The sequence below is a fragment of the Corvus hawaiiensis genome, chromosome 30 (assembly GCF_020740725.1).
Source record: "Corvus hawaiiensis isolate bCorHaw1 chromosome 30, bCorHaw1.pri.cur, whole genome shotgun sequence".
Taxonomy (NCBI): domain Eukaryota; kingdom Metazoa; phylum Chordata; class Aves; order Passeriformes; family Corvidae; genus Corvus; species Corvus hawaiiensis.
The window spans coordinates 19,355,127-19,374,543 of record NC_063242.1 but is presented as its reverse complement, the minus strand read 5'-3'; the positions used below and the strand labels follow the sequence as shown (position 1 = coordinate 19,374,543).

General features: G+C 40.1%; 1 protein-coding gene across 2 annotated transcripts in view; it reads right to left on the bottom strand.

Annotated features, from left to right (window-relative positions):
* LAMA3 (laminin subunit alpha 3) overlaps nt 1-19,417 on the bottom strand; it is a 111,255-nt gene that overhangs the window by 60,729 nt on the left and 31,109 nt on the right. Inside the window, exons 9-22 of one of the 2 annotated variants that reach the window (XM_048289411.1) lie at nt 17,741-17,831; nt 16,603-16,734; nt 15,119-15,181; nt 14,021-14,062; nt 13,753-13,890; nt 12,770-12,904; nt 9,690-9,736; nt 8,690-8,789; nt 7,426-7,478; nt 6,939-7,044; nt 5,897-5,996; nt 4,857-5,013; nt 2,874-3,012; nt 987-1,129 (exon numbers count right to left, since the gene is read on the bottom strand). In XM_048289411.1, the coding sequence (XP_048145368.1) occupies nt 987-1,129; nt 2,874-3,012; nt 4,857-5,013; nt 5,897-5,996; nt 6,939-7,044; nt 7,426-7,478; nt 8,690-8,789; nt 9,690-9,736; nt 12,770-12,904; nt 13,753-13,890; nt 14,021-14,062; nt 15,119-15,181; nt 16,603-16,734; nt 17,741-17,831 (1,446 nt within the window). Of the gene's footprint in view, nt 1-986; nt 1,130-2,549; nt 2,683-2,873; nt 3,013-4,856; nt 5,014-5,896; nt 5,997-6,938; nt 7,045-7,425; nt 7,479-8,689; nt 8,790-9,689; nt 9,737-12,769; nt 12,905-13,752; nt 13,891-14,020; nt 14,063-15,118; nt 15,182-16,602; nt 16,735-17,740; nt 17,832-19,417 lie in introns of both variants that reach the window. The other variant, XM_048289413.1, reaches the window with a different exon arrangement.

Here is a 19,417-nt window from a genome sequence, read left to right as displayed (position 1 = left end):
TTCATCCAGGAGTGCAATCCAGAAGCACACAACTCAACTCTGGGTGACTCCATACAGGAGATTCATGTATCCCAGATGACTTGATTAAAATATCCATCTAACCTATTAAGATGTGCTTTAAAAGCTGGTATATTTTTGTTCTGCCTTGCTTATTTAAATTATGATGTTAGTGCTTATGTATAGCAACTGCTAATGTGAGAACATGATGGGCTAAGATAATTAATACCTTTTCAAAGGTATTAGTAAAAAAACCCAGCACAAAAATACTGTCACTTTCATCAAGAAATATATTTGCAGGCTCTTTACTAACACTTCACACGGTATTCCATAAATTTAACACAGCCCCAGGCTTAATGACTAGAGACACTGCTTACTTTTTATCCCTGTACAAAATACATCAGAATTTCAGTATGGTGTTTTTGTGATTACACATATTTAAGGTTTTCCATAAATGACCACCCCAAACCATTTCTCTTTCTCTAGCCATTTCTTAGAATTGCTGCTAGAAAATTTTTCAGGTTTTCAATGAATGAAAGGAGAGAAAAGATGGGAGGATAAAAGCAGTCAGAAATTGACCTACTCATAATGCAGCCCATCTTACAATACTCTTAGGAAGATTTTTTGTCAAGAAACTAAGGCCTGGGCTGAGCTAAGCTCTAGACACAACACCTGATATGTAAGAAATTACTAATTTTTGTGGGCATTTATGCTTTGTGCTGTATGTTAATAATAGTTCATCATTTGAAGGTACAGATTCCAGATAGACTTAAAGTCTGTAAGCAGAAGAAAAATTAGAGCAGGAGAAAGTCAGGGAAGAAATAAGAAAAAAGCAGAAGTGTAGGTTTTCATAATTGTATTCTGCTGCTTATACTCTTTTTACTAGTGCTGAATTTTACTTGCTTGAAGGGTTCTTCCCAGCAAGTAACTCCAGAGCAGTAATTTCATGACAACCTTCTAGCAGTTGTTTTCCTCAATTGTTTTCTTACCAAGAGGACTTCCTCTGCCATTATACTGACAGTCCACGTGCCTGGAACCAGTGAGAAAGGCTCTGTGGAGCTTTTTCCTGGGATTGTGATAAAAGAGGGCTCCTTGCTGGGTGGGAAGACAAACTCTTTGCTCTGAGCAGCCCCTGCCAGAAAAAAAAAATCAATTAAAAAACATATGTGACTGTGTAAAATGTCTCTACTTGCTTAGTGAGCTGGACTGATAAATTGATCCATTAAACTTTGTTTGACAGGAGCTGATCAATGCTTTTCAGACAATATGCATTAGAAATGCACTTGACCACATACAGAGTTATGCAGTGGTTGTTGTTTTCTTTCTTATTACTCTTGAGCAAACTGGTACAGAAAAGCAGAGCTCTGCCCCTGTAATGACCAGACCCCTGTAATGAGTTTTGCAATATTCTGAAATGGTCACTTTTTTGGTTTTCCCTTCCATAATTTTCCATTCAACCTCTCTCTGCACTGACTCTCAGTATGTTCAGCTGACACAAGACCTGTTCTTGTGTGACTTTAAGTCAAATACTCCAGGTATTGGAGGGTCTCAGTAGCATCTAAAATGTTTACTTACAGACAGATAACTTCTCGGCAGAGATGATGGGCCAGCTGTGGATGCCCCATCCCTGGCAGCATTCAAAACCAGGTTGGATGGGGCTCTGAGTGACCTGGTCTAGTGGAAGGTGTCCCTGCCCATGGCAAGGGGTTGGAACTGGATAATCTTTAAGGTCTCTTCCAACCCAGACTATTCTGTGACTCTATGTACTACAGAAATACAGCTGTGGTATGCTTTGTCAAATAGAGGTCATGAGGATCAATTGTTATGAATATTAAAGGTTTCCTCTTTGAAGACTCTGGACACAGACAAAATCTGGTTCCCTGTCTCCCAGTCACTAGGAGCCAGTGATGACTACAAACTGCTGCCACCCTGCTGAATGGTGTCTGTGAAGTCTTCAGTTTGGTCTTACTTGAATTACTAAAAGGATCTGTAACTTTACTCCAATCAGTAAGGCAGGAATAGTAAGACATAATTCTGCATATAGGCTTGGTATGCCCCTACCATTCAAAGGATATGGAGTACTTATCTTTTATCAGGGCCTGAAAGTCATCACATGTTTTCGAGGTCTGTAATCAGAACTAACTTGGTAGACTGGGTTCATCACTAAACAAATGTTAATCGTGGAATGAAGGCAGAAGCCACGTTTAAAACTTGAATATTAAAGGCAAGTAAACCTAACTAAGTGTTGTTGCCTCTTCTTTAAAAGCTTCACAGAACACAGTTCAGAGCTTCCAAGTACAGGACTGAAAATACTGAGTGTGGCAAACATTTGAAAAAAAACAAGTGTTGATTACTATTGCAAGCAGGGGTTTCATGCAAACACAGCCACATCAATTTCACAGCAAAAATGTATGAGGAGAAGCACAAAAGCACTGACACTGTTAAAAGCGATGCCTTTTAAGCAACATTAAAGACTTGACTTAGGTGCACCTTGGAAAGCCTTCTCTGATCTAACATTCCCCTGACCTGTTGCACTGCTGAGTTGCACCTACCTGCTCCGGGCTGAGACTGACAAGCAGATATGCGACCAGATAATGTTTCATCTCCAGGGTTAATATACCTCAGGATAATGCGAAATAAGTAGAGGTTTGATTTTTCCACATTCAAAGTTATCCTCACTTCATTCTGAAAAATGGAAGTTAATAAACAAAAACAGCCATAATGTGCTGAATAGAGGAACAGTTAGAAGCCATGCAAGCACCAGACTAAAACCCTACAAGAAAAAGGTTCATGCAGACAAGTATATACTGGAATGGCAATGCTGGTGTATGACAGAGGAAGACAGGGAAGCCTAGTGAGAAAATTAATTCACTTACAAGTATAATTAGTGCCAAAATGTTTTCCCTCAGCAACTGAGATCTTCCCTTTAGAGCTTTTTGAGCCCAGGCTGACATAGCGGAGGACTAGGTGGAAGAGCTTAGGGGAAGCCACAGTGATAGGCACAACCACCTCTGGCTGGGAAAAATAAAAAGAAAGGGAAAAAGGAGGAAAGGAAAGTACATTACTTGTTACCAGCACCCAGAGAAAGAAAAACCATTTGGCAAAGACAAAAGGCATGGGCAGCTTACAAAAGAGCATAGAACAAAATCTCCTGTGAAATAAAACTCTCGTTGAATACCAGCTGATCCAGAAGGACACAGAATGGCTGAACTAACATGTGTGTTGATACCTCACCTTGATACACAGACATTATTTTACTGTTATTCTCCCTACTCATGCCATAAATGAGGCATATGGTATCAAGGGCTGCCGATAATCCTGCCTTTCCAAGGAATAGGCCACAATCATTGATCCTAGTCTAAGATCCCACAGCATGCAGACACCTCAGATTGTTACCATAGTTCTGATCCTCTACCAGATCCTGCAGTTGCTTAGAGCTGCAATACCAAGAATGCTGTCCTTGTCCTGGGGCTGAACTGGCACCTCCAGAGCCACAAAATTCTCAGCATTCACACAGCCCCATTATTTAGTTTTCAAAAAACTAAGAGACATGTTAAGGGTCCGCGGTGGATTCGCAAATGACAGGATTGGTGCAATCTCATGAGTTTGGTTTCTTTCTTTCCATCCTAAATCCTAAAGCTCCCCTCACTACCCAGCTCCCACCGGTTCATCCATCACAATCCATGTGCTGTCCCTTTCCAAGCTACTTGTGGCACAGCAACCTCCCCACCACTGGGGTCCACTTCCCCAAATGCAAACGTTTTCTCTGTTTCACACATCTGAGAACAGAATAAAAAGCCTGTACAAAATGCCACTAGAAAAGAAATGCAAAAAGCAGCTGAATTAGAAAGCAGGCATTAAGAAATCACAGATACTGAAGAGTTGCCTTAATTTATGAATGTGGAATAATACTGAAAATTTAAAAAATTATCTGGGATTAAAAAGACCCCAAGACCAAAACAACAAAAGAAGAAAGACTGAAAAATGAAGAACATAAAGGAAATCATTGTGCAATGGTTATGTGCTTATGTCTCATGCTACAGTGATTCATTAGTCCCCGGACAAATGGAGGCTGGACACAATTATACCAAAGCAGTACTTTCAAGATGAGTGAACAAATCCCATTTATTACTCAAACCTAATGTTTTAAAATCCTGCTTCACTTGATCAGCAGTTCAGTCCAAAGCCAGAAGCTCCCTCCTCAGAGAAATTATGGTGACTTTCTACCTGTGATTTACTTATTCCCTCAGCTATTGTTTAGTTTATTCATAGTCTGTCATGAAACTAAAATAAATGTTGCCAATACAACCCTGCTCACAACTTCTTTTACTGAACCACACACTTTCCTGTTTGCTGTAATAACACATAATAAAAGCTGGCACCTTTCTCTTCTTTACCCAATACAAGATGACTTCAGTGACAGCACTGTGATTGTACCTGAAAATCTTACGGACAGAGACTGCCACAGAACCGTGCAATTCAAATTATTTAGCCAAGCATTAATCTTCTGCTGTTTCTGCTGTTCTTGGCATGACAAGAATTTCTGCACTTACTATTAAAGACTTTAAAGCTATACGTTCCTTTCTTTACACCTATCTCATAAAAAAACCAACCTCAAAGAAAATCTCTGATGAAGACACACTTGCTGAAGCAATGTGCAAATGACCTGACAGTAATACCAACACTCACTAATCCAAACAGCAGCATAGTGCCAAAGGGTTTGGATTAGTGAGATCCTGTTCTTTTTTCTGTCTTTTCTCCATGACCTTCCACACACACAGCAGCACTATAAAGACATATGTGCCATGCACTTTTGTTTTCATTTTCACCCCAAAGTCTTGAGTGAAATACCAGCTTACTTGTATAGAGGACATCAGGGCATATCCTCTCCAACTGAAGCTAGGAAATTCCTGAGGATCATAGCCAAACCGAATTTTCCCTCCTTCGACAGTAGCACCATCTTCAATCTCAAACTTCATGTGGTGCAGATCAGGAAAAAAATAGTTTCTTTCAGGCCTTTCAAGGAGAAAAAAATCCACAACAAATCAACAAAGAATTACCAGTCATTTATGATCTACGTCTAAGGGCAAAAAAGCAGTGGAAGGGAGGTGATCTGCTGCTGACTGAGGAATTCTGACAGCAGCTTGTAGATTCAAGACACCTGGAAAGAGGGATGCAACGAGTCTTCCTTCCAGAAGCTTTTACAGCTTTCATACTTTTTCCTATACAACTCTTGATAGATATGCAATACTATTGCAGAACTGGTATTGGTTATTTAAGGAAACAAGTCAGAAAAACTTATTAAAATATAGGAAGGAAACTGCCCAGGAAAATTAATATCAATAACCAGTGCAATTTACCAAGTTAATTGTGGTGATCTGTTCACCCATTCCTTTTCCTATCCCCTGTTGCTCCCTCCCGCTTACCCTTGTCCCTAGCCCTGACCACTCCCTCGGGCTCTCCCTATTGGTTCCTGTACCCCAACTCTGCCCAGGTACCACCCCTGCGATCTGACAAAACCCCCTTGCACCCAGATCAGGAGGTCTCTCTGCCTCTGGGGATCACCAGGAAAAGTCCTCTGAAACCCTCATGGAGGGTCCTTTCTCGCCTCCTTCGCCGTCACTGTGCTGTAGAGCTGACAGCCACCGGAGCAAGAGTGCGGGGCCGTCCGAAATGGACTACGGGAGGGCGGAATGGCTGCCCTGCCCTAAGCAGCCCCGCTGAGCTCCCAGGGAAAGCTGCAGCTTGCTAAACTAAACCTAGCACTGCAACAGTTAATTATCAACAAATCCAAAAAGAAATTTGTCACATGAAAGTTTAACAAGGGACTTATGGACAGTTTCAAAAGAACTGTGCAGAAGCTCTGCCAGGAGCTACCAGGAGCCCCAGCTGGACTCACTCCCGACAGGTCGTGCCCACGATGTGTGGCCTGCACTGGCAGCTGCCCAAGGGCTGGGAACAGGCTGGGCTGAGGGATCCTCCAACGTCACACTGGCAGCCTGTAAGGCCAAGAGCAAAAGCCAATCAGAAAAAGAGTGACAAAAGTTACCAGAAAACACTCCACGGCTTCACCTAATTAAGCACCATTAATGACTCGTTTCCTCCTCCCAGAGCCCTTCAGACTCTTTCAAACACAACTTAATACATGTGCATAAGCTGCAATTATTTTGAGTTTCCCATGTTTGTGCCTGTGGTTTTTTTAATTTCTCCTTAGAATGTAACAAAAGTCACTTTTAAAAAAACCTCAAATAATAGACCATGCCACATTGCTAAATGCAGGGCTGCAGTTTTGCAGAACAGCTATTCGGATGTTTTCCTAGCAAGTCAAAATTTCTGTAGCAACACCACAAATAATAATTATTAAAAAAACCCCCACAAACAACAAAATCTAAAACCTAACTTTAAAAACTTACAAGATGTCAATTTTTCAAAGTCTGGTACCCCAATATTTAATCTATCTGACAAAATTACAATGTATGTGTTCATATAACATGCATATTTTCAACTGACACTGGACAACAATATTGAATGACTTTCTACAGGAGACAGGACTTGTGGCACCAACTAAAGGACACCTCTAGTAACGAGGTATATAATATGCTGTACTAAGGAACAAGTATGTCAAGGCTAAAAATTTCAAGCTGGATTGAAAGGCTGAGTGCTCCTAAAAAAGTATTGATGTCACAGTCTAAAAGCACCCTGTTTTCTAAGACATGCACAAAATGACTGGGAAGCACAGCGGTAACATCTGCCTTGTTCCTTCTCCTGCTGAAAGGCAAAGAGGAGTCACACAGATTACAAGCAACTACCAGCACCAGTGCACAATGCTGTGCACATGGGTAACCCAAACATCCCCATTCTAAAAGTATAGCCTAGGGAATTCTAAAGACTTCTGTGCTAAGTGCAAATGTTCCACTACAGATGTCCTTTATTCATTTTACCTTGGCAGCCAAAGTAATTCTTTTTTTCAAGAGCATAATAACCAGCTTCACAAGTGTCACAGGAATCTCCACAAACATTAGATTTGCAGTAACAGTGCCCATTTTCCTGTGAAAAAAATAAATATAATCAAAAATGTTTCAGTACCTTTCCAGAATTTTAATCTTTCAATACTCTGAATTCCCACTAATTCTAAAGAGGAAAAACTTTCTAATCTCAACAAAAAACCCTCATTATCTGGACATTATTTCTGTCATTTATCATCTTCAATAAACAGACTAGAAAATACATAAACTCAAGAAGACAAAAGTTTTTAAAAGCTTTATATATCCCTAGGATGTATAAAATTGACTATTTGCTGTATAGAACTAGCTGGTTTATGTTCAAAAGCAATAAACAGTACTAAGATTTCTACCTTAGAAAATGTTACAATAATTTATCTTTACAATAATCAATTTAATGAATATCTTTCTTTTAATTTCACTTTACCTGCTGACATTCTCCAACTCCACTTAGTGTTCCACTCACATCACACTGGCATGCTGTACAGATGAAAGAAAAAAATGACACCTGCATTTCATCTTCTCGTGATACTTTGCAGGGAAAAACCCCACAACCCTGGATCTGCAATTTGGAGTCAAAGTGCCACAAGGTGGATTTTACTCTGGAAGGTTCAGAACAGCAGACAGATAATGGTATGAGGTGAGAAGAAAAAGAGGAGAAGGAATGAGGACTTCTAAGTATGTGTGATTTCCTGGTGTGTTTTAAAGCGATCTAGCTTGTATTTGACAAAAACCAGTATTGAGTTGGAATTGAACAGAATTGAGTTTTAATATTGAACAACTTGAACAATTGTTTTCTTTCATAGAAACATTCAGACAATTGATACAAAACAGCATCTTCCAGCCAGACCAGCAACTTCCATTCTGCAGTGATACTCTGGGACCAAATCCACTCTCCATATGAATAGAAATGGAGAAAATATTGCAGGGAGGAGCTATGCTGACCTAGAAATTTGGAGAAACCCAGTACTGACTCTTTGACTGAAGGCAGAGAAGATGAATTATGTGAAAAGTGCAGTACTTAATATTTGAGGAGTTGTTTAGTATTTAGAGATCTAAAGTAAAAAATGTAATGACACCATTATCAGGTCTAAAGCTACTCATCCTATCTAAGTGGCTGTCGTGGTGGAATCTGTTCCAAAGAAAATAGTTGGAGAGAATCTTTAAAGATTTTTTTATCTTTACCCTTTTTAATCTTCATTATCATTATCTGCCTGAAAAACATATACTCCCTGTTGGAAAACATTGACAATCACAGATTTATTATTATACAGATAAAAACCATAACAGATTTGTCACACCCTGAGGCCACAAGAAGGCTTTACACTGCAAGTTAGGAAATAATATAAAGTGAAAAAGCACCTTTTTTCTCAATGAGCCAAATTCTGATTTCATGGTTACAGGCAAAAATCCTGTCTCTCTCCAGTAAATCTGCCATAGGGCCATCTGAAGTGAACATCATTGTAACTTCAGAGCACACCCTGATTCAAGTGTGCAAACACACATGAAATTATGGGCTGTTTTGTGAAAGTAAATGCTGGTATCATGGGTAATTTGGTGTTACAATTAAGCAGCATGAGAGACATGCTGTTAACCAGAGTTGTGAAAGTCACAAAGAGCAGCAAAGATAGTGTCAGAGAAGGCAGATGACTACATTTCATAAGCCAGAAAAACGTGTCGTGAAGCCATACCTGTACATCCCTCGGGGTTTTCTTTGGCCAGGTTCCAGTACAAGGGTTTGCATTTACTGCAGGTAGGACCTTCAACGTTCTGGAGACATTGACAATATCCCTAACAACAGAAAGGAGCTAATATGGGTTCTCCTGTTTCATAAAAAACTTACTGCTCTTTACTACTAAGAAAAAACTAATATTGTTAAGAGCTCATGCAGTTTACTGACTTTTACAGATACACGGATCTCAGGCTGATTCAGACATCTTAGATTTTTGTCTCATACTATCAGCACAGGATTACTCCACCCTGCATATTTTTCATGAATCTAATTTATTCTAAGGGTCCCAAAGGATGTGCTTTCCAATTCTTTTATAGCCTTATTAGAACTGCTCTGAAGTATTAACTGCTTTGCACAAAGTATAAACCCCATATTTTCTTAAAAACAATAATTCATTTTCATATTTAGTCTTATCTTTATTGGTGGAAGACAGACATAACCCTATACAGGAGCCTACATAGGTACCCCTACTATCCATCAGACTCACCCTCTAGGTGGTCTTTGCTACACATTTAACAATGACTGTGATTTCTGGTAATATGCAACCACTAATAACCATCATCATATTAATAACAGTAATAGTGGAACAGCAACAAAGATGTAATGGTTTTTCAAGAATAATTTCATGTTGAAAGGCCTGTTGCAACCCAGAACCAGGTCTTAGAGACATGCATAGGCTTATAGCTTCATGTATATGTTAGTGTTAAGAGTACACCAAAAAGACATAAACAGTATGCATATAAAAGATAAAAAGCCCCCACCCTTGACAAGGGTTTGCACTGGTATGACCAAAGAACAAAACAAAACATTTCTTTCTGCCCATACTCTGCAAACAAACTCGTGCAATTCTTTTAGAGTCTAAGAGCAGGCTTCAGGGCTTGAGAAAGGAGTTGGATGTGTTCAGCAAAGGTACATAAATGATTAACATGCACTGTTAGCTGCAATGGCAGAATACTTACAGAATGAGAACCAACGCTACCTGCAGGGTCACACTCGCTGTTGATACCTTTATAAAACAAACACAGTGAAAGATCTTTTGAAAACAGAGCTGTGGAATGGAGTAGTGAAGAAGCACAATGTGGCAGGTGTGAGCTTGAAAGGGCTTTTTAATATGTTACCTCGGAGGGACTCAAATACCTTAAACTCCAAGACAGCAGAAGCCTTTAACAATTATTTTTTAAATGTGTATTTAGCCTGATTTATAGTATTTGGGTTTGTATGCAAAGCAGTCACTTGGAAAAACAGAACACTAACCTATGGAACTGACAGACATTTTCTCAAAGTTTCTGTGCCATCAAAATGGAAATCTTTTAAATGGACATATATTTGAGAAGATTTCTTTTCTTCCGTGTTGCAGATATAAGAAGGAAAACCCCAGAAAAACTAGGGGAGTCTTTTACTCATGCAAGCAGTTGGGATAGCTGTAATATCCTGGAGCACACTGGTTGCATCTAAGCCCAGCATAGTTACTATGGCACAGACACCGCCCTCCAGGACCACATGTATTCCCCATCACAACTGCATTCTGCTCAGAGAAAAAAAATAACAGATGCACATCTAAATCTAGAATCTGCCAAAAAACTTACCTTTGAATGTAAATCAATCATTTGCATTCAGAAAACCAGACAAACCATGATTTTACCACCAAAAATAAATATCCTGAAACAGATGGTTATTCTGCAATTGCCTCCTCAACCACTGATAATCTTGGTTCTTGCAATTCTGTAATGCACAGCTAAGAGATTCAGTTTGATGCCTTGCAAGACACATGTAAGGGACAGAAATCCATCTCACATTTGGAAAGAATGTCACATGAGAGAAATACTTAAAAGAATCTTTAAAATATATACTCAAAGGATGTTGTCAACTATTAACAATAAACTTCTCATGGAATTACCACTATTTTGGCTAAGAGCAGAAGACAAGACTTCCTATTTTATTGAGATGATGCTGGAATGTTCTGCAGGGTCACGCTTCACAGGTACAGGAATGGGACCCCATCTGGGCATCCCAGCTGTCCCAAGTACAAGATGAAGTGCTGTAGTTAACCACTTGGAAGTTACAACTGGCAGAAAGGGCTGACTGACATGAATATAAAACAAACACTGTCTTCCTGTTACATGTTCATGTTTCTGGTTCCCCCTTTTGGTTCCTCTTTCTGCTGCAGTCAAAAACATCTGACTTTGCTGTGTTTACTTTAAAGATGCTTGGAAAGACACAGGGCTTGCTAGGAAGTTAGTGTAAGAGAAATACAAATACTGAAGCTTCCAAGAACATCACCTACACTACAGTCCCCCATCAGCTGGCTATTATATTGCATTCTCTCCTAATTTTAGTATCACTGTTTTGTTTAAAGGCTTTGTTTTGATACCACTTTATTTGAATAAAGCTTCTATTGAGTTCAACAAGCTAAGACCAGAGAGATCAGTTCTAGTCACAGCAGCCCAAAAAATACAGGTCTGTCTCCCTTTTGAAGATGACAGCTCTTTACAGGAGTAGCAGGCTGGGCTGCTCACTTTCCACCACAGCTTGCAGAATGCTGTGTTAATTTATGTTTAAACCCATGGCAGCTCATTTTAACTGAACAAACTGTGAACTGCAGCAGTTCTGAGTAATCCCACTGACTGTATTTTCAACTATTTTTATCTGTCTTTTACAATTTGTTTTTGCATGCTCTTTTAAGCTTTTATTTCTCTTTTCAGCTTTTGGTGCTCCAAGATCAAACATATTCAATATGGGTTTGATTTGCTTTAAGATTGCTACTTGATTTTGTTCTAGGGAAAAAAAAAAGGTTATTTTAAGACCAGTGAACAGTGTGTACCAATGCAGGATCCTGATTTTATGTTTTTCATTAAAAATGTTCATCTACTCCAAACCATAAAACCCACAATTATGTGGTAGGTATTTCTTTATTCCACCCATTTTGTTTGGTAACACAACACAGTCTGTCTTTGCAAGGTGCCACAGTTTAACCCCAGCTGGCAACCAGGTACACGCAGCCACTCACACCCCGCTCATGGGATGGGGAAAAGAATTGGGAAAAAAGGTAAAACACAGCACTGTACACATTATTAGGAATAAAATTAACTCTTCCCCAGCTGAAACCAGGTCACGAGGCCATAAAGAATTCTGCTGTCCATTTATCAGAGATAAACAACTGCATAAGCCCAAAGGAAGAAGACTGACATAGCCAATAGCCAAAAATAACAAGAGAGAAGAAAGCAAATCATAATGTTATACATTAATCTTGTTAATCAGTACAGGAAAGCACATACCAGAACTCTATAATACTCTATATTCTTTCTCAATGGAAAAATCACTAAGGATTAAGGGTCCCTCTCTCACTCACTTTAAAGGCAGATAAAACCTAGGGCCAAGTAGGACTTGATGGGAGTCCTCGTATGCACACAAGACCATTATGATACTCAAAAGTTATACTCCATTAATTTCCCTGTCTTGTGAAAAAGCAGGCTAGTCCTTGGTGGGAAACCCCATAGAGATCTTTCATGTTTCATGCCTACATGGAGAGAGGTTGGGTCAATGCTTGTCAGGTGATCTTAAAATGAGTGAGAAACCACCATGAAGGGCAAAACGAGGGCTTCAGATTTTCATATTTACAGAACACACATTTTACAAAGTAGCAAACAAGGACCCTCTGCAAATTCAGACCGGTGCTTCACAGCTCTGCTCTGCTGGTTCCTCAGCAGTCAAGTGTGCCCCGTTGCTGTGGGCCTCCATGTGAGAACAGCTTTCAAATGCTTTGGTTATAAGTAAGACAGCTGTGCTGACTGAGGGTACATCAGTCTGACCATGAGGGAAAAAAAAAAGCCTGTGAGGAAAAGGACTATAGAATTCTTCCCTACTATTGAAACATGCCTGAAATTGGAGAATTAGAATATATGAGGATTTCACTGTAGAGCAGAAGAGGGAGTTGCCCGTTTGCTGCTGTGAACGTTGCTTTGGCTGCTGTCCTGGAAAGCACTCCTGTCTGCCTTTTCAGGGGCCTGTTTGATGCTGTACATGCAATGAGCAGCCTTACCTTGACAGGCAGGGAATGAGTGGTGGCCAGACTGGCAGCTGTCACACTGAAGTCCAGCGACCCCTGAGCGACAAAGACACCTCCCAAGAAAATCGCAGACTTCTGGCTGGGTACCCAGCAAGTTACATTCACACACTGCCAATGAGAAGAGATACTTCAGAGGCAGCTTCTGCACAGGCACAGGCTCTCTTCTTTTATCTTTCTTGAAATAAAAATATATATGGAAAAAAGAGCAGAAAAAGCAACTCCCTGCTCCCTGATGCTCAAGAGAACCACAATTTTCCCATCAAATTTATATGGGTTCATAACAGCTTTTATTGATTGCTCACATCTGTAAAAATTCAGGAACAAGGAAAACATTAACGAAAGAGCAGTGACGCTGGCTCAAAGTTCAGTTATCAGTGTCAAAGCACTACATTTGGCCTGGCCCCACTGAGAGTCTGATTTATCAGTCCCAAGTGGTATGCCAGCTATTGAAAGTAGTTCCATCACTTCTGGGACTGAACCCAAACAATTTATGGTTTAGATTTACAATCTCAGGTGAGAGTGGTTAATAAATTGCCTAGAAAGACAGTATAGAGACAGTTATTAATGTTCAAAAACAGTCAGTTTTCTAGTATTGATTAGATAGGGTAGCTTGGTGCATCAAAGTGAGGTTGCTAACTTATATCAAACACAATTTAAAAAAAAAAAATGCCAAGGATAAGTAACAGAAATGCTTCCAAAGTTATTCTAAGTTTAATTAATGTTACTAAATCCAACCACAAACTAGAGTCTGGCAGCTGAATCAAACAGCAGACAGCAACCAAGGAAAGGGGGGCATTTTTAGATCAAAATCTTCCCTTGTCACATTATTCTCCTTTGACTTGTGTGAGTTTTGGGACAGCCTGCTATGAATACATGTCCATGGCAAAATAACAACACCCTTCAGGATAAACCTTGGTGTTTTGGATATGCTTGCCAAAAGGGAATGTTTGGCTTACCCTGGCAGAAGGGGTACTGAAAATACCCAGCTGCACAGGTATCACAGGAAAAACCCCCAAATCCAGTTCGACATCTGCACTGCCCGGTGCTTCCATCGCAGTCACTGCCCAGCACTCCTGCACCATGGCACTGGCACGCTGAAGAGCAATGTGTAAAGAAAACATTTGCAGTATTATGATCTTAAAGCTCCTACTTCCCTTGGAAGCCAAAGGCTGGCATTTATGCTGGAGCACAGACTCCAAGTGTCAAAGAAATGACATCACTTACGCAGACACTGGGGGCCAAAATACCCTGGTTTGCAGCCTCCTTCTAGTTAAAACAGGAAAGGAGAAGAAAAAGAAACAAAGTTAGTGCATCAAATCACAGAATTCATTATCATTTTTCAGAGAAAAACAGATCAGTAGTTGGTAAATATTACTCTTGAACCAAAATACCCTATTTGTATGAGCCTTACATGCAAATCTCATTTAAAAAACAACCTGTAATTGTGCTTAGTCTAACAGCACAAACTTACTACTTCTACAGAAACTTCCTCTTAGAGGCAGCTGCCTTTGTTATGCCTTCAAATTCTGATGCTGCTCATTGTAAATAGCTCAAGATGTTTTCTCCTGTTATATTTATTCACTTTCCTTCAGAGTTTTCCTTCTTCTTCCTTTTAAAAATTTGTGAGAAAAGGGGATATGCAACAGAGCACACCGAGGTCTACCAGGGCAATTATTATGGATGCTGTAAAAAGGTGAAGTGCATTATAAGTATGCAAATGATTAAGTGCTAGCTGTGATGATGTCTCTGTTGTGCAGTATGATAATACAGACTAAAAAATGTAAGCCTACCAAGGGAATCATTGTGTGGAGGCAACTTTGCAGTGAGCTGAAAAAGAAATATGAACCTTTCTTAGAAATCAAAATCTTTCAGTGCCAAGGGCAATGTACAATTTGCCAGGTGAGAGAGGACAGTCCAGAGGCAGAGGCCAGTTAGCCTGAAGAAAGAGATTTACACTGCAAAGCAATGGTTGTTGTGTCAGAGAGCTGTACATGTCAGAAAGTCTTGATGGATCTGTTCTTAAGTGCACCAAACAAGATGGTCAGCCCCTCCTGCAGATGTTTGCCGGAGGCTGGCCGAAGTTACTTTGATCCGTAACTCTTTCTGGAGCTAGCCCACTAAACTGCTTAGTACAAACATGACAATATGATGAACTTCTGGCAAGAACAGAGGTTCTCTTGAAAGATAAATACCAACAGAGGCAAAACTACTACATAAAGATCAACTCAATGATTCTACAAAAGACCAGGCGCCACTAAAACAGTGAAAAACAGCAACATGGGGAAAAACAATGAAATGGGGAAAAAAACACCAAGAACTTGCCTATTATGTCACCAGCCACAGCATCTCTTGGAATCGAAGAAGTAAAAGGATATACAGGAGTATCTTTAAAACAGAAGAAACAACGAGGTATTTGAAACAAACACATTCATTTCATTAAAAATCATGACGAATAATGAAGCAACCTCCTGTCAATATAGAGAGCACAATATGCATATGACTCTAGTAACCAACTTCAGCTTAGTTTTCTTTAGTTTTCTTAGGAAAGAGATAAGAGACAGTGTACTTTTGATTTCCAATTCAGGTACAAACTTCCCTTCTCTAAAAAGCAGCATGAAAGGCCAGACACCATTCAGAAATGCCACAAGGCTGCTTTCCTGCTCCCTTATCCTTTTACGCAGAAAGCTTTCTTACACTAGACAGCATTGTGAGAGTTATCTAAGGAGCTCCATATTTACGTCACATTTCCTGCTTCCAGCTGAAGGTCCATCTCTTTCTGTGTGGCATTACCACTTGATACGTGAACTGCCATAAGTTATGACATGTACAGTACATCTTAGGAGCTTTTACTTGAGAGTCCTCCAGATTGCTGGATTGTCTTTCCCATTCTTAAACATTCTTGCATTGAGATAGAATCCAAAATCAATGAGCTACAAACATCCATGGGACTTAGATCAATGTCTACCTGAGATGAACTTAGGTAAAAATGTTGGATTTCAATCATGAGGATATAGGAGATGTGATAATCTAGAATGTACTGTACAGACAGGATTTATTCTATCACAGACATTGAATTCAGATAACATTCAATTTTCACAGGGTTTTTTTTCCTTTGTTTTGTATTGTTTTCTTGTGTTTTTATTGTGGTACCTCTCTTCTAGTCAGACCTCAGATCTGGTCCCAGATCAACCCTTGTTTTTTATCAGCTGTCAGAAACACACTTCTTTCTCCTGAGGGCACAAAACATCCCACTGATGCATTTTTGCAATCTTTTCATGGAGTCAGAAGCTTTTATGCAGCAAATACAATCCTGATGCTACATTTCCTGCTCAGTTATTTTATATATAATTTTTTATGGGAAAAGCATTGTTTATCAGAGAGGCAAGTTCCAAATCCTAGGAGGTGTCAAGGAGAACACACACCCATTTGCTCTATTACAGACATAGAACTACTTCCCTTCCAGGTGGTCTTTATCCCCACAAATCCTGACACATGTTTAAACAATTTGTTCAGGGCTTTAGGACTAGAGTTCACAACTTACTGAGAATAGGCTGTAAACTTGATGTCTCCAATGAATGCAGAATTGTGAGAATGCAGCACAATCTCTTTGTCTTTCAAGTCGCTATCATTTTGTTAAATAAACCCAACTCTCTTCAGTAGTATAACAACTGATTTATCAGAACACATAAACATGTGAAGCTGAGATGCCAGATGTTTTTCAACCAAGTCAAGAGGCGTGAAAACCATTAATTCTTTAATGCACATTTAAAATACGGAAAAAGGGGCAATTTTACTTGTATACTTACAGACACAAAATGGATAACCATAGAATCCGTCAGCACAGCGTTCACAGTGGTCTCCCTGAAAATTCTGCTTACAGAAGCAGCGGCCAGACCCTTCCTCACAGCCATCTGCATGCTCCAAGTTACAACTGCAGGCTAAGTAAAAGCACCAGCAATTAGGCACTCTTTGGAAAAGAATTAATTTGCCTTTTACAGCAGCGCACAATGGCATTATAACAATAAACTTGCAGATGTGAATGACTCATTATTTAAAGAGTTAACATTTCCCAAGTACTTACATATCACCAATACATCCCTTAAAAGGAAAACCCATGTTATTTTCTTAGAGTGTTCAGGGTTTTTTAATTCCAAAAGCTGCACGTTGTTCCTCCACAGGACTGCAGCAATTTTCCTGTGGCAACAACTCCTCTGTCTCCATGATCTAGGCTAAGCACCACACTATTCCCTTTCACTTACACACTACATGCAACACTATGACCACAGCTCTGCTGACTTCCCACTCCTTTCAATCCCCAAACACAACATAACTGTAGTTTCCTTCTACCTGTCACATGGCTCCTTCAGCCTGTTCATAATCCAACATCTCGCTCTTACCTATACTCAGTTCTTTTTCAGATGTTCTATCAGTAATTACCCCATTGCATCACTTACTAATCAATGGGCTCAGCACTGCATAAGATCAGAGTAGTTACCCTTGTGACCTTTTGAGCTATAGAATAAAATTTTCAAGTAACCCAAGAGTCACAGGATACCTCACATGTACATCAGAGAGCTAAGAGAAACAAGATCACGAGAGCAGGAGATGAGAATGGCTTCGTAGAGATCCTGAGATCCTCCTCACTGTGGGGTGTATTGCAGCACCCCAGGTTTCCATCATCCTATCTCCCCAGTACCCTTTTACGGCCTACTTCCTCTTATTATCCTTCTGCTGTTCTGAAGATTTATGCTCATATGACACATAAGTTGAGAAGAATACAATTTAAAAGCTTTAAAGCAACACAGAAATTCATTTGTAGCTATTCTCCAACATCTTTTGACCACTTTTTCATTTTTGCCTCCCCAAAAGATGCACCCTATGCCTTGATTATAGCCCAAATCCCTCAAGCCACCAGGAGAAGATACTCCATAGAGAAGGACTCACGTATACAACCACCGGGAGCTCTCACTGGAACACCGTGAGGACGATAGTAGCCTTTTGCACACTTCTCACAGTTGATCCCAGCTGTGTTATGCTGTGCAAAATAAAACAAAAGGATAATATGAGATAAAGAGAGGAACTTGGAAGAATTAAGAAACAGTAACATCCTTTACACTGTTTCTATGTACAACTAAGAAGGGGAAAAAAGAATGGAATAGGACTGCAATAGACATCAATCATTATGTGGTGTTCTTTAACCACCTGTTCTCTACAGGCTTCTGAATTGTGGTATTCTCACATAAAGCAGCTGAATTTTATCTTTAAAGCACTATAAACCCCTCCTCCCATTAAAAAAAAATTGAAAAAATATTGCTTTATATCATATAATATCTCTTTTTAGGCTACTTTCTTACTATGATGTATATATTGTTCAAGCAACTGCATAATGAATTTTTCCTTATACTGTATATTAATTTTCAAATACCTTGTGTCTAAGATCAGCAAGACCAAAATAAACCAAAAGCTGAACAGTGCAGTTCAAACCAGATTTTCCATTAGAAAAGTATATGTCTCTATAAATAAGTGGTTTAGGCACACACACACACAAAAAGATCCTAAGCAATTTGAATTACAGCAGTGATGGCAAGTACTAGTTGAGTAAATCATGGTCATGAGGCATCCTGATGAGCTCATAGACATGAGAGCTGGGGAACCAGAGCAGGAAGCTCTGCCCTGGAGCAACCAAAGCATTTCTCCCGCTCCCTGTTTAGTTCCTCCTTAGGGAGTGTTGCAATTCAGGGCTGTGCAGGGACACAGCCTTTCCTGGATGGACTGGTGGGCAGTTCATGAGCAGGGCACTCAGGAGTCTGCACATTCTTCAGTGGCTACTGGTGCTCACTCTAGTGGCACATCAATGGCCCCAGCCCAGACAGAGCTTCAGGAGGATGCCAGAGAGACAATGCAGCAGGGTGCAGTTAATCCAGAAGTTATTTTCAATGTATGAAAGACAAGCAAACAAGACAATAGCAGAATTACAGTTCTGGGCTTCTGAAAATCAGATTTGTCCTTGTTCAGATAGCTGCTTGACAAGATCCTGTGTGAAGTGTCCTGGGTGGGAACAGGGACCAAGAGCTCATAGACAGCCTCCTTAGAACAAGGAAGTTCTTTCCAATGTGCAAGCATGGCAGAAGGCCAGCACAGATAAACATGGAGTTCTTGATTGATCTCAAACTCAAAGAGAAAGTACACGGAAGGTGGAAGCAGGGACAGGCTACTTGGTGGCAAGAGAAAGACATTGCCCAAACATGCAGTAGTGGAGTTAGGAAAGCCAAAGCTTAGCAGAGATAAAATGAGGAAGGAAGGTGAAACACAAAAAGAAAGATTCCAAGAGTAGAGCAGCAGCAAAAGAAAAGCTAAGGGGGTAGGGGCCCACTGCTCACCAGGGAAGGAGATCCAGTGAACAAATTATCTTAGAACATACAAAGGACAGGAAGGTGATGGGACACATCCAGCATAGTGTGCCTAGGGCAAAGTATGCCCAATCAACCTCATGGAGCTGTGTGATACGATGACAGGTGCTCTGGACAGACCCACTCAGATGGTGAGGGACTGAAGCACATGCCATCAAAGAAGAGGCTGAGATGGTTGGGTTTCTTCAGCGTTGAGAAGAGAAGGGTGAAT